The sequence below is a fragment of the Glycine soja genome, chromosome 20 (assembly GCF_004193775.1).
Source record: "Glycine soja cultivar W05 chromosome 20, ASM419377v2, whole genome shotgun sequence".
Lineage (NCBI taxonomy): Eukaryota > Viridiplantae > Streptophyta > Magnoliopsida > Fabales > Fabaceae > Glycine > Glycine soja.
In genome coordinates, this window is record NC_041021.1 from 35,083,321 (window position 1) to 35,107,434 (window position 24,114).

Below are 24,114 nucleotides of genomic sequence, written 5' to 3' on the forward strand. Positions count from 1 at the left end.
TATTTAAGAGACCATTGTCCCTTACCGCCTCTAGCTTTGTTATGGTCTAGAAATTGTCATCCTCAGGCAAAGTAGTGACCAACTCCATATATTAGTAGAATGCAATAGTACAGAAATTTGATGATGTTGAATTGAGACTATGTTGATTTAAGTGAAGAGTGAACATTTAGGTACCTATGACATTGTAATGTACTACAATAATATATAGTCGTTTCATTGGAAATTCATGTGTGGAAAATAAGGTTTAGTGTTACGCTTTAGGGTTAACACAAATGTTATTAATTTTTTTTAACATGTGGAAAATAAGGTTTGTGTTTTAATTTATGTGTGTTGATATAAGAGGTTGTTAAATAATTTACGTTTGTCAATAGTAATATAAAAAAATTCAAATAAAAATTGTAAAAGAGAAATGCTGTCAAATAAAATAAACTAATAAACATAGTCTATAAATTTTCCTAAAAAATTTTAAATGTCTTCATGCATGATCTTTGCGCTGCTTTCGTCACGACCACACATATGCATTGCAATCCACAGTGACACCTCTAGCGATCTTTAGGTAGTCTTGCATGACATCGTATGTTTTTGTGCCTTCAGTCATTATCCTTGGATTGAGCAACCGCTCCAATCTTTCAGCTATTGCTTGACAAGCCTCCTATGACATTCACAACAACAAATAAGGTATTACCATATTGCATGTTTAAATTAAATGAAATTAAGAGCAAGATTAATATATATGTTACCACTGCATGTCTAGGTTGCTCCACATCAGAAGGTGCATGCGCGGGTGCTTCCTCTATAGCTACTATTGTCATTGGGTACTGAGGCATATCTGGTTAGACATATGTCTCATCTTGCACGACAGGTGGATGTCTGGGTGGATCCTCGGGTTGTGTCAGCCTCAAGAATGGATGAGAAATCATGTAGAACCAGTCCATGTAGTCTGGTGCACATTGTCCAGGCACAACATAAATATTTCCCATTGGTGCAAGGTAGTAAGAGAAATGCATCCATCTGTCGTCAATATCTTCCAAGCATAATCTTGAACCCGGAGAATATGGAGGAATCTTCTGAACATACCCAAACTACCGTACAACCCTCTCTGGTCGGTGTATAACAACAACGGGACCCCATCGAATATGTATAGAAAAACACGAAATCATATCGAAGTCTCTAACTGCATGGTTGTCACCGTAAGGCATCCAACATACATCAGTAGTTATCAATCGATCTAGATGCTTGCAATATGTCGACGTTGGTAATGCCTTCGTAGAGGTCCAACGATAGGCACGTGGTGACCTTTCATCGTAGTCTTCATCCGTAAAAGCCACAACAATAGATGGAAACTGCTTATAAATCCAACACTGCACAAATTTCATCTGAACAAAAAAAATATTTAAAAAATTAAATAACATTCAATGACAATTACCTATAATAGTGTGATATATCTAGCAAGTTGTCTGCTGCCACTTTTACAAGCATCATTCAAATTATCATACATATGCACTAGGGTTGCAACTCCCCATGCGTAGCTTCCATTCTGAATTAGGTCTTAAAAGGCGTCCAAGAACACTACATGCACGTGTGTTGCACTCTTGTTAGCAAAAAGAATGCAACCTAGCAAATGCAGCAAATAAACTTGAGCTGCTATAGTTCAGTGTCCGGCCTCACATTTGCTATGATAAATCTCTCGTAGCCATGATATTCGTATATATGCCCCATGACACTGTACTATCTTAGCTCTGGCTTCATCTCCACTGACTTCAAGTAACTCCACTAACATCAACACTGCTTTGTCGACATGAAGAGTCTCGAAGCTGGGGAATGTGCCTATGATGGGCAAATGAAGTAAAGAGGCCACTTCATCGAGAGTGATGGTGACCTCTCCTACTGCTAGTTTCCTTATGTCACCTCTCCACAAAAGCCGATATAAGTCCTCGATCGCTAGTGTCCAATGAACATGCAATTAAAGGACTTAATCCTGTGGCAGCTACTAACCCTTCAATTTCAGCAGTAGGCCTCCCGAATTTCTGAACCTTCCTTCCATGGGAGGATAACTTCAATTCAAGACGTTCCTAAAAAAATTTAAACAATTTTAACAATATTAACAAATAATTATTGAAATATAATTTATTTAAAACTATAAATACCTCTCCATTTCAAACAATGATTGCAACATGATCAGCATAGACAGTCAGAACTAATGTGTTGTGTAGCCTGCCTGGAAAACCTTGGGCATCAACAACTACTTCTTCAAGTTGTTGGAAGACCTCTTCAGCTGCGTCAGCCACGTGAGGAGCATCCTCAGCAATAGCGATAGCTTCACATTGCCTATGTGCAGATGCTGTGGGCCTTCGCCGCTGGAAAACTTTATCAAAATCATGATTATCTTCTCTCCCCAAGGCTTTTCCTATAACTCTATCTAAAACACGACCTAAACCTCTAGTTCTAACCATAATCTGTAAATTTGGACATACATACAAATTTATGTCAAAATTCAAACAATACTTCTATCAGTTACAATACAATCATTAATAAATGAAAAAATTATTATATACATACATATATATACATATATATTTTCAAAATTTATTTGTAATCAATTTTATATAGTGAATTAACTTTTTTTATTGAAAATCAACTTAAAAAACACTATAATTAATTACTTACATAAAAAGCAAATATATAATAATCATAAATATATTTATAATTAAAAATAAAACAATAGCTTTTTCAAAACAAAAATGAAAATTATGTATTTTTTTTATTAAAATATATTAACTATTTTAAAAAACAAACAATACGTATTTAAAACCAAAAACAAAATTAATATATTTACAGTTTAAAAAATAAATATTTAAAAACATAATTCAAAATAAACTATTTTTATTTAAAAAACAAACAATACGTATTTAAAAACAAAAATAAAATTAATATATTTACAATTAAAAAAACAACTATTTCAAAACATAATCCAAAATAAACTATTCTTATTTAAAAAACAAACAATACGTATTTAATTACAAAAGGAAAATTAATATATTTATAATTAAAAAATAAATATTTAAAGACATAATTCAAATAAACTATTTTTTATTTAAAAAATAAACAATAAATATTTAAAAAAAAAAGAAAATTATATATTTATATTTCATACAAAAAAACTATTTAAAAACAAAAATCAAAATAATACTTTTTATAAAAAAAAAACTTTTACTATTAAAAAAAATATAATTAATTTATTAATAATTAAAAAAAATATAGATTAGGTAATCCGTATAACTCATATGGATTTCACAATCTGTATGACTTATACGGATTAAGTAATCCGTATAAATCATATGAATTATATAATCCATATGAGTTATACGAATTACTTAATTCGTATAAGTCATACGGATTACTTAATCCATATAACTCATATGAATTATGTAATCCATATGTATTATACGGAATCCAATAAACACAAAGCAACCATTAACGCCATCAACGAAGAATACGAAAGCTTACCTTGATGGCACAAATGACATGATGGCGGTGGAGACGTCCTCAAAGCCGGCAATGGAAGCAGCCAACAACGGTGGCGGGCACAAACCAAGGAAAAGGAATCAAGAAAACGAAGGAAGAAGATGAGACGAAGGGAGATTCCGTATGTACGTACGAATTACAATTTTTTTTTTATAATTTTTTTAAAAAATGCTTTCCATGCAGGATTCAAACCTGTGACTTTTAGGTTATTAACAAGATACTCTAACAAACTGAGCTAATAGGCCAATTATGTCCTAAAATAATTAATGTCGCTATATATAACATTAAAATTTCTAATTATATTTAATGCACATGTAAATTTACATAATAAATTTTATGAAAAATAATTTTGGTGCATTACTTTCTAATGTATATTTACTGCAAATGTAATTTTAATCCGTATGAGCATACGAATTGCCAATTCGTAATCTTGCAGATTACGAATTCGTAAGTTTATGGATTACGAATCTGTAAGTTTTCCAGGGTAATTTTGGAAAAAATGAAAAAATGTTGGATGTATAAGATAAAAGTTGGGTGCACAAAGTAATTCCCTCTTCAATCGCCCCTTTTCCAAGGCCCAACCACTCCTCGGAGCCCACTTCTCAACACCCATGTCATCGCCGCCCACTCTGACGTCATCTTCCTCTTCGTCCTCCTCCACCCCTTCTCCGGCACCCTCTTTGTCGTTCGCCTCGGTGGTGTCCTCATCGACGTGAAAACCTCGAAGCCCTCCCTCACTGCCAAAATCTTAGGTGCCGCCGCATCAAAGGTTGCCACTCCATCAACGCCTCCATATACAAGGACAATTGTGGCGCAAAGAACGAAACCCTAGCTATCTTCGCCAGCGGGGAAGAATCAATGGTTAAGCGTCTAAAACCGTTATTTAGAAGGGCTAAGGTGGTTGTGGAAGGGCTGGTTGGAAGCGGAGGAGAGTGGGCAAAATTCCTGCATGGGGTTACTTTTAGAAACATTTTCCCGAAATGGGTCTGTTTCTAAAGTAATCCCTGCATGGTGCTCTTTTTTACGTAGAGCCCATGCAAATCGCAGGAGAGAATGGCGCTTTCCCTGAGAACGCGACAGCTGGCCATGGTGTCGCCATTCACGATGGCGTGTTGCAGGGGTTGGACTCGCCAGTCAAACTGGCGAGTTGAGGGTGCAGATTTCGTAGGGTGCAGGCAGTAGCAGCAGCAGCAGAGGCTGTTTCCAAGGTTGCAGTCTGCAACGCTGCAGGAAGCGCCATCTTCAATGGCGTTTTGCTTGGCCAAAGGCGCCAGCACCAGCAGCGATTCGCGTTGCCTGAGCTGCTTAAATCCCCCTCTTCGTAGACCATTTCACACGAGAAAAAGAAAAGAAAAGAGAAGATCGGTGCTGTGTTTGAGGAAGAACGAAGGAGTGTTGCTGTGCTGTTTGTATTTGAGCAAACCTCTTCTTTTGTAAGTTTGTTTAATTAATTTTTTATTTTATTTGTATTGTGATGATAATTATAGTTTTATTAATATGTATTAGTAGTATTTTTATAAGTTAGTTTTAGTTAGAATTGATAGTTATAATTTTATTAATATGTGTTATTAGGTTTTTCATCTTAAGTTAGTTTTAGTTAGAATTGATAGTTATAATTTTATTAATATGTGTTATTAATTTTTTTTTTATCTTAAGTTAGTTTTAGTTAGAATTGATAGTTATAATTTTATTAATATGTGTTATTAGTTTTTTTTATCTTAAGTTAGTTTTAGTTAGAATTGATAGTTATAATTTTATTAATATGTGTTATTAGGTTTTTCATCTTAAGTTAGTTTTAGTTAGAAATTATAAACTTAATTTAATTTCATAATTATAGTTTTATTAATATGTGTTATTAGTTTTTTTATGTTAAGTTAGTTTTAGTTAGAAATGATAATTTAATATGTGTTATTAGTTTTTTTTTATCTTAAGTTAGTTTTAGATAGAATTGATAATTATAATTTTATTAATATGTGTTATTAGTTTTTTTTATCTTAAGTTAGTTTTAGTTAGAAATTATAAATTTAATTTAATTTGATAATTTAATATGTGTTATTAGTTTTTTTTTATCTTAAGTTATTTTTAGTTAGAAATTATAAATTTAATTTAATTTGACAATTTAATATGTGTTATTAGTTTTTTTTTTTATCTTAAGTTATTTTTAGTTAGAATTGATAATTATAATTTTATTAATATGTGTTATTAGCTTTTTTATCTTAAGTTAGTTTTACTTAGAAATTATAAATTTAATTTAATTTGATAATTATAGTTTTATTAATATGTGTTATTAGTTTTTTTATGTTAAGTTAGTTTTAGTTAGAAATGATAAATTTAATTTAATTTGATAATTTAATATGTGTTATTAGTTTTTTTTTATCTTAAGTTATTTTTAGTTAGAAATTATAAATTTAATATGTGTTATTAATTTTTTTATATCTTAAGTTATTAGTTTTTTTATCTTAAGTTTGTTTTAGTTAGAATTGATAATTATAATATTTGTTATTTATTTGAAATTTGGAGACTATGTGTAATTTTTATTATTAATGTAATTGTATTATATTTTATTGTGTAGGATCAATGGCATCTTCGTCATCATGCGCATCAAGTATACAAACGAGGTCTGGTCCAATTGAGGGTGACGTTTTGTGGATGCAACCCAAGCATGTTTCAGAACATGTTTGGAATGGAGAAGCAGACAGAAAACTACACATCAGACGAGCACTGCCGACGTATCAAGGTGAAGAACAAATACCAGAGGAAATTGTTCCTCTGCTTCGGCAATGTGGGTTTTATTGGATAATTAAGATGGGATACCTAAAGATAAATGCAGCCTTAATTAGTGCGTTCATTGAAAGATGGAGACCTGAAACCCACACGTTTCACCTGAGATGCGGAGAGGCTACCATTACTCTCCAAGATGTGTCAGTCTTATTAGGTCTTCGTATTGATGGGACACCACTAATTGGTTCAACAAATCTTGATTGGGCCGACTTATGTGAAGAATTATTAGGAGTCCGACCACAGGAAGGCGAACTTGAAGGCAGTGTCGTCAAATTAAGTTGGCTGGCTCACCATTTTTCTCACATAAATATTGATGAGGGTAATGTTGAACAATTACAAAGGTTTACCCGTGCGTGGATCCTTCGATTCATAGGAGGTGTCCTCTTTGTTAACAAAAGTAGTAGCAGAGTTTCCTTAAGGTACCTATAATTTTTACGTGACTTTGAACAGTGCAGCACGTATGCGTGGGGACCTGCCGTGCTTGTGTATTTATATAGAGAGATGTGCAGCGCCACCGATTACAAAGTTAAATCAATCGGAGGTATGTGCATCTTAATCCAAATGTGGGCATGGGAACGATGTACAACTTTAGCTCCAAAGAGGACGCCTCCCGTCATAGAAAATAAACCACTCGGACACAGGTTTGTCGTTTAAAAAATTAGATTTGAATTAAAAATATTTATTGATGGAATGTGTTGACAATGATGATTTCTTTTTTATTGTAGGTGGCTGCGACGTGGAAATCAGCATATTGGCAATGATGATCTTAGAATTTTCCGTCGCAAATTGGATCTGATGAAACGACATGAGGTAAAAACATCGTAATGTAATGGTTAAATGAAATTTTAATATCTAGCCACTTGACTGAAAATTGACAAGTGTGTTGTTATATGCAGTTTGTCTGGGAGCCATACACAGCAACTGTGATGGGAGCGTTGCCTCCAATTTGTGTGGTTGGAAGTGTAGCCTGGTTTGCGGTGGTGCCACTGATTTGTTTCCATGTTGTTGAGTGGCACCAACCCGATAGAGTTTTACGACAATTTGGATTGCAACAACCCATTCCCGGGTGTCCTTCGCAACCGTAGAATCTCCATGGCATAACGCTCAAAGGCAAACAAGATGAGAATTGGTTCCACCTGTTGGCCCCAATCATTGGTCAGTGGAACAACCGAGCAGAGTTTAGGGTCGACGTTTATCCTCGACAGGAGGGCCTACTGGGTTATAACTCAGACTACATGGTGTGGTATAGGCGTAAAACAAAGATGTTTGTCGACCCAAACAATGCAAACACAGCTGCATTGGTATTTATCTGTTTCTCAATGTTTAACTTCTAATTAATTTCTTAAGCATGAGCAATAATTTGTTGACGCTACTAATTGCAGGGTGAAGTTGTGGAGACTTTACAATATATGGTGTCACCACAAGGGAGGAACACGTGGACGGTTGATGATCTCGTGCCTTACGTGGATAAGTTAGCGATTATATCTGAAGAGCAAGAGAGAATCACTGAGCTAGTGTCACATGGTCCAGCATCAGAGCGTGAATTCCCAGCCCCAGAGTTTCACATTCTTCAGTCAAGTGTTGAAACTCGGGGCATAGGCAGATGAAGGAAGCCTGTTGAAGCCGAACAATATTCCCAACAAATGATGGAGCGTGGTCATGGAATGTATTACACGCCAGCAACATTTTCCGAATATCCTTCACAGATGTATCAGTATCCTTTTGTAGGTCATGATACTGATACTTCTGAGACCTCACATTCGTTCGGTGGTGTTGCGGAAACACAAGCTCATTTTTCATGGCCCACTATGACTCCTTCACAACAGCACGATGCCTCCATGGCAACACCTAACGCCCCATTTGCTCCGCAATGGAATGTACCCGGAGCAATACCTGATATGAGCGACTTATTAGGTGTTGATTTGCGTCAGGAGTTTTCTGCAGAGGCTGAGCAAGCAGAAGCGGGGAGACAACGCGGCGGAAGAAGAAATCCTGATCGTCAAGCGCGAAGATGGGATCGACCATGTGGCACATCCTCACGACATCACGGACACCATAATGATTGATTTTGATGTATCTGTGTAATTTTGTTGTTGTTTGTAAGACATTTGATTTTGACAATTAATCTATCGCATCTGATTTATTATGCCTTACTAATGTATAGAGTTTATGTGGCGCATCAAAGTATAATAATAAACTAAGTTTAGGGTTTAGGGTTGATGGATATGTTTTAGGGTTAGGGTTTATGGATTATGGTAAAGGTTAAGGTTTAGGGATTATGGCAAGGGGTTAGGGTTAGGGTTTATGCATTATGGTTAGCTTGTGGGGTTAGGGTTAGGCTTTATGTATTATGGTTAGCTGCTAGGGTTTAAGTTTATGGATTAGGGCAAGGGTTTAGGGTTAGGTTTCATGGATTATGGTAAAGGTGTAGGGTTAGGTTTCAGGGATTAGGGTAAGGGTTTATGGTTAGGTGTTAGGGTTGAGGGATAGGGTTTATGGATTATGGTAAGGGTTTAGGGTTAGGTGTTAGGGATTATGGCAATGGGTTAGGGTTTGGTTTTATGCATTAGGGGTTTAAGGGATAGGGTGTAGGTGTTTCGATTTGGGTTTGGGTTAGGGTTAGAGGTGTCGGGTTTAAGGGTTTAGGGTTGAGTTGGTTGGGTTTGTGTTAGGGTTAAGGTTAGAGGTTAGGGGTTTAAGGGTTTATGGTTTCGATTAGGGGTTAGGGTTAGGGCTAGATGTTTGGGGTTTAAGGGATATGGTTGAGTTGGTTGGGTTAGGGTTTAGGGTTAGAGGTTTGGGGTTTAAGGGATAGGGTTTAGGGTTTAGGGTTTAGGGTTTAGGTTTAGGGTTTAGGGTTAAGTTGGTTGGGTTTGGTTTAGGGTTATGGTTAGATGTTAGAGGTTTGGGGTTTAAGGGTTTAGGGTTTGGATTAGGGGTTAGGATTAGGGGTTTAAGGGTTTAGGGTTTGGGTTAGATGTTAGAGGTTTGGGGTTTAAGGGTTTAGGGTTTGGATTAGGGGTTAGGGTTAGGGGTTATAGGGTTTAGGGTTATGATTAGGGGTTAGGGTTTGGGTTTAGGGTTAGACTTTTGGGGTTTAAGGGTTTAGGGTTGAGTTGGTTGGGTTTGGGTTAGGGTTAGAGTTAGATGATAGAGGTTTGGGGTTTAAGGGTTTAGGGTTTGGATTAGGGGTTAGGGTTAAGGGTTATATGTTAGGGGTTTAAGGGTTTAGGGTTTGGATTAGGTGTTAGGGTTAGAGTTAGATGATAGAGGTTTGGGGTTTAAGGGTTTAGGGTTTGGATTAGGGGTTAGGGTTAGGGGTTATAGGTTAGGGGTTTAAGGGTTTAGGGTTTGGATTAGGTGTTAGGGTTAGAGTTAGAGGTTAGAGTTAGATGTTAGAGGTTTGGGGTTTAAGGGTTTAGGGTTATGGTTAGGGGTTTAAGGGTTTAGGGTTTGGGTTAGATGTTAGAGGTTTGGGGTTTAAGGGTTTAGGGTTTGGATTAGGGGTTAGGGTTAGGGGTTATAGGGTAGGGGTTTAAGGGTTTAGGGTTTGGATTAGGGGTTAGTGTTTGGGTTTAGGGTTAGACTTTTGGGGTTTAAGGGTTTAGGGTTGAGTTGGTTGGGTTTGGGTTAGGGTTAGAGTTAGATGATAGAGGTTTGGGGTTTAAGGGTTTAGGGTTAAGGGTTATAGGTTAGGGGTTTAAGGATTTAGGGTTTGGATTAGGTGTTAGGGTTAGAGTTAGAGGTTAGAGTTAGATGATAGAGGTTTGGGGTTTAAGGGTTTAGGGTTTGGATTAGGGGTTAGGGTTAGGGGTTATAGGTTAGGGGTTTAAGGGTTTAGGGTTTGGATTAGGTGTTAGGGTTAGAGTTAGAGGTTTGGGGTTTAAGGGTTTAGGGTTTGGATTAGGTGTTAGGGTTAGAGTTAGAGGTTAGAGTTAGATGTTAGAGGTTTGGGGTTTAAGGGGTTAGGGTTTAGGGTTTGGGTTAGGGTTAGACATTTGGGGTTTAAGGGTTTAGGGTTGAGTTGGTTTAGGGTTTAGGGTAAGGGGTTAGGTTTAGGTTTTATGGAATAGGGTAAGGGGTTAGGGTTAGGTTTGATGGTTTAGGTTTTATGGATTAGTGTAAGGGGTTAGGGTTAGGTTTGATGGTTTAGGTTTTATGGATTAGTGTAAGGGGTTAGGGTTAGGTTTGATGGTTTAGGTGTTATGGATTAGGGTAAGGGGTTAGGGTTAGGTTTGATGGTTTAGGTGTTATGGATTAGGGTAAGGGGTTAGGGTTAGGTTTGATGGTTTAGGTGTTATGGATTAGGGTAAGGGTTAGGGTTAGGTTTGATGGTTTAGGTGTTATGGATTAGAGTAAGGGTTTATGGTTAGGGTTTATGTATTAGGGTTAGGTTTAGGGATTAGGGATGTTTCCTAGGACTTGGGGTTAGGGTTTAGGTGTTTGGGTTAGGGTTTTAACTAATTAATTCTTGGAACCCCACAAATAGTTAATGTACACAAACAAAAATAAGTAATGTTTTTAACTAATGAATTCATAGAACTCCACAAACTGATTCAACCCCAGAAATTCAATTCATTGAAGACAACTTAAACAAATATAAGTCACTCGACTAACATACATAAATCAATGATTTGAACAACTCCCACGCTCAGATTGCATTGGACAGCGACGCCTGTTATGCCCTTCGGCTCCACATCTACTGCATTTTTGTCGGTGGTCAGATGGTTCGACCCAATCCATCTCATTCCTTATTCTTGTTGATTTTGGCCGACCTTTCGCACGAATTGTAGTTGGGTCAGGGATAAGTGTCCATGCGTCATTAGAAGGAGGAATAGCCGCTTCATTCCCAAGAGGCCACCATTGTGGGGAGTAAGCTTTTAAGATGTGCTCATTTGTATAAACAACATCTATATATTGGTAGTAGTTCAGGCTCACGTAACCACAAGCTGCAATAATATGTGAACATGGATAGTGAAGCGCAGAATACCTTCCGCATTGACAATAATGACCATTCAAGTTAACTGCCCATTTTTGTCCGCCACGTTGCGTAATAGGATTGAAGGTCTCCTCTACTTCAAACCTTGTGGAGTGGATGTCATACACGCGAACAATGTGCGAACAAGCTTGTTCTTGATTTTTTCTAAGTTCTTTAACAAGCTTTGAACAATATACTTGCCCTTCATTTAACTGTCTTTGCGCTTGGCGGCCCCGCTCAACAAAGTACTTTCGACACCTACTGTACGTTGATTTAACCAATGCTGTTATGGGAATGTTGCGACAATCCTTCAAAACCTTATTGATACATTCTGAGAGGTTGGTTGTCATGTGGCCATATCGACGTCCTTCTCTATCATAAGCCATCGTCCATTTTTCCTTTGAAATTCGATCAATCCATGTGGCTATGGCTGGACTCAGTTCACGAAATTTTTCTAAATTTTGATCAAAAATGTGCTTGCAAGGAGTGTAGGCTGCATAAAATTAGTTATGAATAACGTGGATAAGTATATATGAAAGGTAAATAAACGGGACCATCAAATATGAAATCTTACCCAATTTCTTCAACATTTCTTTTTGTTTTGCATTATTGAATTTCCGATTGAAGTTGCTTGCTATGTGACGCACGCAGTAGACATGACAACCGTGGGGAGGTTGCCAACCAAGTGCTTCGTTAGCGACAGCGGACTTTATACTCGCGTGTCGATCAGATATCAGACAAATACCATTTTTATCTGTGACGTATTCACGCAAGTGTGCCAAAAACCATGACCACGCTGTCAACGTCTCACCTTCAACCACCGCGAATGCTAGAGGAAGGACACCACCATTTCCATCTTGTGATGTGGCCATTAAGAGGGTCCCACGGTATTTGCCGTACAAATGTGTGCCGTCAACTTGTATGATTGGCTTACAGTACTTGAAAGCCTCTTTACATTGGCCAAAAGTCCAAAAAACTCTATGAAACTGACGGTGTTCGCGACTAACCGTATTCCCAACGATAAAATCGTCATGTAGTACTTGAAAATATGATCCAGGAGAATGATTTTGCATATGTGTTAGCCACGACGAAAGTTTCGCATAAGACTCATCCCAATCGCCATATTCAATTGCAATGGCTTTCTGTTTCGCCAACCACGCTTTTTTGTACGACACCTTGTACGCAAATTCACTATTAATCCTCTCTTGAATCAACGAAATTTTTATTGATGGATCTTCTCTGACCATGCCTGTCAATAACATAACAAAATTTAAATGACAATTAACAAAAAATGAACATAATATGAACATAAAATACGTACCTACTACACAAGTGGCAATTAAATCTGAATCAAGTTTCTCGTGATCTTGTGTCATGGTCATATTCAGACATGTGTGTGGTCCACCCCATTGTGTGACTTTCCACGTATCTGTTTTTTTGGATAAAATTGCCCTCATATAGAAAGGGCAAGGACACTCTGCATTTTTATTCAAGCAACAAACCACATACTTGTTCGATTTGCTTTCAACAACTTTGAAACTTTGATGCACCTTCATAACATATTGTTTGAGTGCATTCTTGACTGCATCTTTACTATCAAATTCCATGCCAACATATAATTCTTGGCCAACATTAAAGGTCGACGGCATCTCCAAACCACAAATGTCCTCCTCATCAGGATAACTCCAGTTGATATTGTTATAATGTAAAGCATTATTCCAAAATGGATTTTCAATTCGTTGTGCACCTAACAGTTCAAAGCATTCAAATTCAAATAATGCTTATTTAGCATTAAATTCAATAGACATCAAATAATAAATGTATTGTCTAATTTTTTAATTCAGCAAATTATACCTTCTGCTGGGTGAACAATTCTTACTGGTTGAGGAATGTCGGTGACTTCATCGTCTGTATCAGATATACCGTCAACACTATCATCTTCGTCTAAAGACTCTTCAACGTATGAGTTAGACTCAAGATAATCATCATCATCATGATCATCATCTTCGTCAAGATTTAAATTGCTCATATTTGTTGGCGGTTATGTGTCATCGTTAGATACATAATTTCCACATGATGTAAGGGAATTTGCAGAATGAAACATTGAACCTCCAGCCACATCCTTTTCTATGTACAATTCTAGAACTGACATTTCTTGTTGTTGTTTAAAACTTTCCAGCATCGTCTCGACGTCTTCGTCATCACAAATTTGCAAGGCAATATATTTTCCTGACACTAAAAATCTACAGCTGATAGCAGAAATAATTTCATTATTTTGTAACTTTACCTTATCTCCAATTTTTTTCTTCAAAGCATTGAAACTAATTCCACGTTTAATCTGTATCGCTTTTTTACTGCCTTCAAATATTACACCATCATTATCTTCATATACTCTTCCATTGAAATACAGCACTGTTATAACCGAATTCATCGTGTACCTACAAAAACAATATTTTAACACGTCATAAAAATTATAAAATGGGACACACTTAAATCCAAACTAATAAAATCTAATCACAAAAGCTCTCTTTATTGGAATTTCACATTAAATTTGTCTTTTAAAATTATTTAATTAACTTGAAATAAATTTCTTGGGACACATTTAAAAAAAAATGAATAATTTCAAACTAATAAAATCTAATCACAAAAGGTCCCTTTATTGGAATTTCACATTAAATTTGTCTATTAAAATAATTTAATTAACTTGAAATAAATTTTATGGGACACACTTAAAAAAAATGAATCATTTCAAACTAATAAAATCTAATCACAAAAGGTCCCTTTATTGGAATTTCACATTCAATTTGTCTTTTAAAATAATTTAATTAACTTGAAATAAATTTCATGGGACACACTTAAAAAAAATGAATAATTTCAACATAGTGATTTTAAAGACAAAATAAAAAAATTCATGAACGAAGTTAATAATATAGATAATTAATCTTAACAATAATAACTTCAAAATGAAAATAGGTAATTACAAAATTACTACAAATATATTCAAATGAATATGATACGAGAAACAACAAAGCATCGTCAAATAACTTATTATGGTGTCTTTCGTTAAATGATTTGACGGAAAAAAATATAACAAAAATTTAAACATATTGTTATGGTGTCCGTAATTTATAAGTGTCTAAATATCAATAGCATCAATCATTTGTACAATATCTCAAATAGGCGGACATATAAATAATTAATCTTCACAATAATAACTTCAAAATGAAAATAGGTAATTAAAAAATTATTACTACACTTATATTAAAATAAATAATACTTTCAACTTCAACGCATATAAATTTTTAACACACCAACAAATGAACCTAATCTAATTAAAAAAATACTATCGCTTCATCTTAAAAAAACACCAACATCAACACAGTTCAAAGAACACTCATAAATTTTTAAGACACTAATACAACATAAATACCAACACCAACTTAATATAATTATAAAATAACTATAAAATAACTAACTATAAAAATAACATTCATTCAATACACATTTGAACTTTTATACCTGCCTTCAACAACGTTTTTCAGATTGAACTTGATAGGATAATAAACAATTTGAAACTCACTATTTTTTAAAAAACGCACATAAAATATGGATGTGCACCTTCATAAACATATGAGCTCTCAGTATTTTCAAGAAACGCACATCAAATAGATGGACCAGGGGTTTATAAAGGGCTGAAATCGCCATTGGGAATGGCTACATCAACCTCAAATCGCCAGTGCCACTGGCTACTCCCAACTGCAGCCCAAATCGCCAGTGGCACTAGCGCTTTCATCTGCAAAAGCCTGTCCCTCTCTGCAACTTCCTGCTGCACGCGTAGGCTGGGCAAACAGTGCCCTAACATCAACTCGCCAGTTTGACTGGCGAGTCCAAGCTCCAGCAAAACGCCATCGTTAATGGCGACACCATGGCCAGCTGTCGCATTCACAGGGAAAGCGCCATTCCCTCCTGCGATTTGCATGGGCTCTACGTAAAAAAGAGCACCATGCAGGGATTACTTTAGAAACAGACCCATTTCGGGAAAATGTTTCTAAAAGTAACCCCATGCAGGAATTTTGCCGAGGAGAGTGTTAGTGTGTTTTGGGGTGCTCAAATTTGGTGTTGAGAACATCATTTGCCAGCTTGAGAATTTGTTGGATGAGGTTATGAAGAAGAGGAAAAAAACTTTATATTTTGTAGCAATTTTAATCATTAATATTTTTTTCATTAACCAAAAGATTAATTTAATTCTTAAGGACTAAAATAAACATTTTAAAAGATAAATAATTAAAGTGAAGTAATAAAAATTTGGTGGTAAATTGATACATTAAATAAATTTTAGATTCTTGATTTAATTGTTGAGTGCATTATATTTTGTTTTTTTATTAAATTTTATATTTTTTTAAATAATTAAATTTTAATCCAATCGATCCAACTAAATTGAATCCCATGTCAACTACACAACCGTTCCCATGATTAATTTCCCTCCTATTCGTAATCAAATGGGTCAATCTAGGTTTTAAAACATGATATAAAATAATCAATGGTATTTTGATAAAGAAAATTAATAGAAGAGACAACTTAAAAAAATCTTATAAAAATGATAAACAAATTTAAAAACATATTCTTGTATTTAAAGACTAGGTAACTAGCAATTAATTTTCAACTTTTAATTAATTTTTTGGCTTTTAGTTAATATTTTAACTAATTTTATTAAAAACTCTTTTTATTTTTGTATTTAGCAGTTGATATTGGGTTTTCAATTTTAGTTTTAAGAAAATCTAATGTAGTGAAATCTATTAATTTTAACTAACATTTTATTTTGGTATTTAGCAGCTGATACCATTTAACGTTTCAGGTTTGTCAGCGGAGAATGTTACTGTTACATTTACACAAATATTATGCAAAAGCAGTGTGCAACATGTTTATTTTCTCAAGCTCTTACGTGTTGGGATTTTTCTTCCCATTTTACTAATAAATAAATACATAAATAAAACCCGATGATGGGTTGTCATTTCGTAACGAGAAAAACTTTCCCTCATTTTCTCGAGAAAATAAATTTCCATTCTTTACACTGAGATTCTCTTCTCACAATTTCTTGATTTTCTTCCCACTTTAATTTTTTTCCCCTTCTCAATGTTTGTTTCCACTGATCTCTCCATATCACCGTCGTGGAGAAAACGTTGACCTTTCTTAGACTTGTTCTTCCCATCCAAAGTTTTGATCTTTTTTTCAGATTTTGAAGTTGGAAAATGTTTTTTAGTCAACTGGGTCAAATGGGTCTCTTCCAAATCTTTAAATTGTTCTAAATCTTTTCTGGGTTGAAATATTTATTTTCTGTGTTTGTTTGTGTGAGTGTGTGTGTGTGGTTGTTGGTGGATATGGATTCCGAGGATGTTAATGGTTGCCTCATGGATAAACATAAACCTGTGGTGGCTTCTTCTTTGGTTTGTGAAAAGGTTGAAGATCATGTAAACGGAGAAGATGATAGTGATTCCAATTCTTTGTTGCCTCCTCGGAGAGGTGGCATGTCCAGAAACTGTGAAAAGACTCGCCGGAAAGTGCAGTGGAATGATAGGAATGGAAACAAGCTTGCTGAGGTGTTGGAATATGAGCCAAGGTACCCTTTTTTGTTTTTTCGATATGGTAAATCTTGGTGAATTTGGGTTGGCTATTTGAATTGTTCTGTTTTTGTCTTGATTTGTTTTCTTTTCATGGTAACTTTTTTGCAGTTTTATGATTTGAATGTTCTCTTGGTTAGAATTGGAATACTTATTATGCACTAGTTGGCTACTTCAGTTGTGTTGCTGTAGGAAAAGGAAAGAAGAGGTTGACATGTTTTTGTTTTTCCTAATTTGAGGAATGTTGTGAATTTTTGCTAAATTTATGTTGTGTAGGGTAGTGATGACATGTCTGTAAATATAGTGGTTTGTGATGGTAAGATGGTATTTTTTGCACTAAATAAGCAAGTCTTCTGGAATGAGTTAATAAAGTCCGTGGAAACTTAGGTGTCTGTCATTTTCACGTTCATTACCCTTGATTTGATCATGCGGATGTGTTTACGTTGATCATCATTTCATTCAGTTGTTTGATATTACCTATATTTTATTTTAGGAGTATTTGGATCAACTTAAGGTAATTAAGCTTTGAAGTCTTTGTCAGAAGGTCAAGTTGGATTAGGAATTAGAAGCTGATTATGTTTAATGCTGATAATATCACAGAATATTTGTGCGTTGATAATTAGTGGATGTATGGTTTTGTTGTTTCTTTAGAGGTTCTTTGAACCAGTACATTCCTCTTAATTTAGACAATTTTGATCCTTTTTTCTCTCCCCTTCTCATTTCACTGTTTTGTTGTTTGACTTTTGAAACTTCTCCCAATGCTGAAAATTTCCAACATATGAAATTGGAACTTGTGACCTTTTTGTTTTATTCTCTTTTCTATCCCATAAAGGAAAAGAACAAGTAAATTTCAACTTAATTAATGGGTTTATCTTCTTTTAATTAACTTTTTCTATTCCAAAAATTTTAAAGTCTTGTTTTAACTTGATTTTTACTGCATTTTTTTATCAAAAAAGAAAAATAATTCATGGGCTTATGTTGTGTTTGGATCTTTAGAACTACTACTCTCTTAAAGGTTGGCCTATGTACCATGTCATGGCTTAGATTTTATATCAGATCTTAGTTTGGTTTGACCTAATATGTTTGAAATCCAACTACTTTCTACTGCTGGTTTTACTTAGGCCTTACTGCAGGTAATCTATTATGAGTCTCATAGTGATAATCTGTAAATGGGACTTTTGGATGGTGTTTTCTTACCTAATAGGATTGGAATTTGTAGGGCACTTCAGGTGTTTCATTTTGTATCACCTTCATTTACTAACTAATCCTCATTTAAGTTCTGTATATTTTGTCCTCCATTAAGGGCAACCCTCACCTATTGACTAGCAAGTTTCTTTTGTCATGACCGTATTTAAAAACTGTGAACACTTATCTTCTGCTTCTTAGCATTTATAGCAAAGTGAAAAAGATTAAAGAACATTAAATTTAAGTTCAAATTAGAAAAGATTCATTTTTATAGATTAAGACTTTGTGCAGACTTGTAAATTACTAGCTATGTGATTCTTGAATTATAATCCCACAGATTTTAGGATTTGCACAGAATTTGATTTGCCAGAGACCATCTTGTCTTTCCAAATCATATTCCTGATCTCTCCAAGTGTTTGATCTTAACCAAAAAAACATGTGGAGGCCTCTTAATCTTCTGATCACCCGAGCATTAACACTTGCGAAGCCATTGTTGTTAACTGATGTAGGTGATCTTTGGAGGGACAAATCAATACGCACACAATTTTTCAAGGAACAAAATTCCAGTTTGCTAAACTTTTAATCTTTGATAATTAGTGAGGCTTTTGATTGTACTACAGGGAAAATGTCAATGTAAGTTGCTGGCAATGATTAGGTTAATATGAGAAATATTGGAGGAATACAATGTGCTGAGTGTTCCTGCTATCAGTGTGTCTCCTTAAATATTTGAAGTCTGTCTGACGGACAAGTGTGAATGGGTAAAATTTTTCCAGTGGCCATGGAACACTATATTATGATTTTTCCAGTGGCTAAAATCTTTACTAACTTCCCACCTATGTTATGCATCACAATTTCTTTTGCAGAAGAGTTTTCACTACCTAAACATAATTTATTATGATTGTTGAGTCTAGAGCATTTGCATTTGCATTAATGGCACATTTTGAAAAACATGAAACCCATTATATGTTTTAGTTAACTACTATGAATTTCATCAAATATAGAATAAAAGGGGTGCCACTGAAATCACAGGAGTAAGGCTTCTCTTGTACCTGTGCAATCATTTTCCTTGCTTTCCTTTCTGTTTCATTTTTATTATCTTTGTCGTTATTGAATGTAAAAGGTAGAATGGAGTGAAATACTAGATTAGATTTAAGATGTGTTTCCTTTTGTACAAGTTAGGAATAAGAATGATGGGATAATAAGGAGAATAAGAAGCAAAAATGCAGGCTAGTTGGTTTTAGTGAGGAAGAGTGCATTTAAAAAGGTGTTTTACTTTGACACATACTGGAAAAAATGCAGAGAATTAGGGACTTATTCTGGTGAGTTCCGAGGTGGAATTTCATTCTGCTTGCTCAATTCATGAAGAAGTTGAAAATGCCTTAAATCCTTGGCTGGATTCTTAACCTGTGCTGTATTGAGGAAGGATTTATTGGTCATTGTCTCTTATTTTTTATTTTTTTGTGTGTTTGGGATAAAAGTTAAATGCATTTGCAATACAACTTCAATGTAACAAAATGTAATTGAGTATGACAATCAGTTTTATGTGTGTTATTTATTGAGATATACAAGAATTATTTCCCATTTGGTCTCACATTGTGTCTGCAGTGATGTCAGTGATTCAGAAGATGAGGATTCAGATTCTTGCATCTGTACAATAATGTAGAAACCATCTTGATAATTGTCTCAAACTCTGCTGGATCAGGGGGCATTGTTGTGACTTCCCAACCCTGATTATGACCAAAACACGACAACTTGGCAAGTTTGATCTGTGTTGTGTTTTTGAGGTGGGACGAACAGTCCAATAAACCAAGACAAGCGGCTTCTCATGTCTACCAAGCCATGGATCCAGTTCACTTACTGGGTTTTGAGATGATTTCATAGATGGACTTTTGGGTGGGTTCTTGGATGTAGATCAAAATACAGATGATAGCGATATGATTTCGAGAGTGGTGATAGCTTTCATGCTTAGCCACATCTACTGATACTGTAAAAGCTGTGCTCTCAATTGCTTTGATCATCATCTTTCTAAATTAAAGAGGGAGACACAACTATTAAATATTTCCTTTTGTTTTCTTGGTTCCTCAATATATGGAACAAGTTTTCATGATTTGGGTATTCATTCTCAAATAATTTTGCAGAAGCAGTCCTTGTGTAATGCTTGCATCTTTGCTGTTGAATAAACGTTTATATTCAGTTCTACTTTTTATGTTAATCTACTCTTCATATCAACTTATGTTGTACAGATTGTCCAAACAAGAGTTTATCCTATTCGGAATCTACTTACTCCACTATGTGCTTGACTTGACAATAACCTTTTATAGAAGTTGAATTTATCAATCCAACTATTAGATGAGAAGTTCTCATGAGATAGATCAAGTCTTTAAAAATTAAGATTTTTAGACTAATTTATTCCACTTTTAACTTGCTTTCCTAATGTAAGTAAATTTCAATTTTTAGAGTAAATACCTATGTTGGATATGTTAGGTGCTAACATGAATACATAAACAAAGACAGAACCTCACTTCATTTTATTACAACATAACTATTAACAGCAAAACACATGATAAGAATTACACACAAATACAATTCAGTCGTCCCAACTGGTTCATACCAACTTGCTGAAGGAATAAACAACAGAAGAATAAAATTTGATGCATTCTCTTCTATAATTGATGTCCACAGATAGGGTGTGTTAATATTGTATTGCACTTAACTGTGTGATTCCCCACCAAGTAAAATCTGATCTATCAAGTCAATGGAATTAATTTTTCTAGATCTTTTATTCTCTGTCATGCCTGATCATTAGCAACAAACTGTAGTCATAGAGCATTTGGATTTGAAGAAACTAGCCAATTTGAAAGACTAGCATAAACTTCAATTTATGGCAGTAGAGGGTTGGAGTTATGTACATTTGATTCTGACCTGAAAGTGAAAGGTGAGAAATTTAAGCTTGTTTCTGAGACCAAGGGCCTGCCTTTCTTTTGCTCTGGCTGAACATTTCTCCCTCCTCGTGTGCTTATTACTTAATGTAGCTTTTGCTTTGATTTCTTTCCACTGAGTCAGGTTCTCTACAGGGCTCATTACAGAATGCATGCACATGCTTCTGTTTTGTCCACTTCTTTTGTCTGCCACCAAGGAATGCAGCTCAAGCAAGCAACTCTGTGTCTTGTGTTCTGATTACATGCTTCAAACACTTTATTGTCTTTTTCACTGCAATCATTATCACTATCATCAAATACATCTTCGTCGTCGAATGCTTCAATATCTGATTCCTCATGCTATTCCATAATTGGTTAAGGATTTAAAAGTGTTAGATATTGGTTAAGGATTAAAAAGTCTTGTATTTTTTTTTCTTAAAAGTATTACTAACATGCCGTGATTTTTAATAGGATAAAATGTGTTTTATTAGGTTTCTTAAATTTGGGTTAAAATTGGTCTTCACTCTTCAGTCTTTATGCTTTAAAAATGATAATTTAGTCCACGTATGTTACATAATTGGTAAAATTTGTCTCTCATTTATCATAAGTTTCATTTTTTTTATCAGCAAAACAATATTAAGAACGATGAAAAAGGGTACAAGGGGTACCCAACCCTTACCGTATGTCTCTCATTTATCTTAAGTTTCATATAGAGGAACACAATTTATCAATTATAAAAAATACAAGGATCGAAATTATTGTTTTTAAAATAGTAATAACTAAAATTAATTTTGACCAAAAAACGAGAATTTATAATACATTTTATCCTTCCGAATTGAAAAAATTTAACATAGTTGCTAGCATTGTCACAAAGTGACAGTGACAGAGAGTGTAATATATATGATATGGCTTGTGACAAATTTAAAAGCCGTTTAGTTCCATTTGAGTTTCGAAAATGATAACGTTGGGCACGCAATGATGCTGAGAGATGCGGTGGGCGCATGAGTTTCTTAATCATGCAAGAGTAGGGACAAGCACATAGAAGTGCTCTATGTATGAGATCTAAACTGCAAAATGTATGTCCTACCAGTCTACCACATTTCCTTCATTAGACTAATTTTGTAGTAATTAATTAGTCATAACAAAGTATGTGCCTCGGAGATTTTTATACCCATTTAGGCAAAATACAAAACAAATTTCCCCAAGTAGCTATTTTTGGAAATTATTTATCAAACTAGCAATATTTACTGTTCATGGTGTGAATGCGGGTCCAGAATTCACGCCTCCCCCTATGGAAATTTTGTTTTGCAAAACTTTGGTCGGCAAAACTCAAATTCTGACTCTGTTTTCTTTTTCTTTTTTCTTTTTTAACTAATGTATTTTGGTTGAATTAAAAAAGTAAAATTAATTTATATTTCTTTAAATTAAAAATATAATTAATTTAAATTTGTTAAATTAATTTGTTTTATATTTAATTTCTTATTTTCATTTTTAAATATCTATTTAGTTTTTGAAGTAAAGTATTTTATTATTTAGTTAATAATAAAATAATGCTACATCTTTTTATTAAGATATTTATTATTATTAAAATACATTTTGAAAAAGGTATTTTAAAATAATTCCGACTTTGTTTTTTTTAATCAAATAATGCCACATATTCTTTAATAATTTTAAATATGTTAACAAAATATTTTTATTTATTTAAATTCAATAATAATACATAGCATTGTTAATTTTTAATATGTTCAAAAAATATCTATGAAAAATTTAATTTGTTGTATTTAATTATTAATATATTGAAATATTTTTAAAGAATAAATGTTATAATGTCATTTAAAAAAATATTTTAATAGTAATGGAAATTAAAATTTATCCTAATGACATGTAATAGGTGGAGATGTTTTATTAACATTTTATATATTGAATTTTTCATAATAAAATAATTTGTAGAATTTGTAATGTTACATGTGTTGTTTAACAACAATGTGTTCGAGTTTGTTATTTGATGAATTTATTTGCCCATTCTTTTAGTTAATAAATTCATAAAAATACAAAATAACATTAATGTATAGCTAGAGAGAGAATTCAAGTTTAACAATATTCATAAAATAATATTTAACAAATATAATGAGACAATACAACTGGAATAGGTATGCCATTGAGGTTGACTTGATCTGGGACGATGTGGACACTTGTTCTTTGAATGAGTGGGGGTTATACACATTGAACAATGCTTTTCTTGTCCCGGATCTCTTTGGTCTATCCTAGTATGAATACAAATTGAATTTGGATGACCTTTTTTGTTCCTTTGCATTTCAAGATTGTGGCGCATTGGTAGGTCTTTATATTTTAGCCAGTAACTTGGGTGTTTCATTTTCCCAAATGATCCACTGTACATGTGGGATACATAATTAAGCATGTAAACTTTATCAATTAACTGCCTATAACTGATGTGCACATACTTACACACAACAATCGCATGTGAACATGACATGTGAAGATTTTGAAATTTACCACAACCAAACATTGTTTTGCAAGGTCTACATCGTATTTTTTTTTTGGCAAAAGCCACTCCGAAGGATGAAAGGATTCTTCCACTAAGAAAAATGTATTTTGTTGATCAAACTCAAGCACATGGTACAAGTTAGCCTTAGCTTCTTCATCAAAAATGAACTTGGTAGCAGTGTCTATCAAGTATTTACCACCAGTCATCATTGCCATTGCTTGCTTCCTCCTTGTGATAGAGTATTTGTTGCATTTCATATGTCGTGTTGACCACCGAAAAAATAGGAAGAGTCCTTACTTTTTTTGCATATTGTTCATGCATTCCACTAGATTTGTAGTCATGTGCCCCCAATGTCGCATTGAGGAAAATGCAGTTGTCCATTTATCTTTAGGGATTTCACCAAACCAGTTCGTCGCTTTGGGATGTTAAACTTTGAGATTATTGTAGTAAGAAGCAAACTTTGGCGTAGTCATGACATAGCCTAGGAAGTGTTCAACAAAACACATTAAAAATGTTAGTCGGTATAAAACAATGTTGTAAAAATAGTAAGTTGTTTAGTTTTTGTGCATACCCATGCCAATAACGTCCGTTTTTAGAACTGAG

General features: G+C 34.2%; 1 protein-coding gene, 1 long non-coding RNA gene and 1 pseudogene across 3 annotated transcripts; 2 read left to right on the forward strand and 1 right to left on the reverse strand.

Annotated features, from left to right (window-relative positions):
* Positions 1 to 335: 335 nt before the first annotated feature.
* Positions 336 to 4,467, reverse strand: LOC114403025. Its single transcript, XR_003664570.1, has 5 exons — positions 3,508 to 4,467; positions 2,148 to 2,456; positions 1,427 to 2,072; positions 741 to 1,309; positions 336 to 652 (listed from the first exon to the last, which is right to left on the reverse strand). It is a non-coding gene; the product is annotated as an uncharacterized LOC114403025 (long non-coding RNA).
* Positions 4,468 to 6,102: 1,635 nt separating this feature from the next.
* On the forward strand, positions 6,103 to 13,183 carry LOC114401639 (annotated as a pseudogene).
* A 3,100-nt stretch (positions 13,184 to 16,283) lies between these two features.
* LOC114403756 lies at positions 16,284 to 20,355 on the forward strand. Of its 2 annotated transcripts, none has more exons than XM_028366905.1 (2): positions 16,284 to 16,901; positions 18,597 to 19,686. In XM_028366905.1, the coding sequence occupies exons 1-2, from the start codon at positions 16,663 to 16,665 to the stop codon at positions 18,598 to 18,600; spliced, it is 243 nt and encodes an 80-aa protein (XP_028222706.1). In that variant the 5' UTR covers positions 16,284 to 16,662; the 3' UTR covers positions 18,601 to 19,686. The 2 variants fall into 2 exon arrangements, with proteins under 2 accessions (XP_028222706.1, XP_028222705.1); XM_028366904.1 differs by lacking the exon at positions 18,597 to 19,686 and adding an exon at positions 19,693 to 20,355 and having other exon boundaries at positions 16,289 to 16,901.
* The last annotated feature ends 3,759 nt before the right edge of the window (positions 20,356 to 24,114 follow it).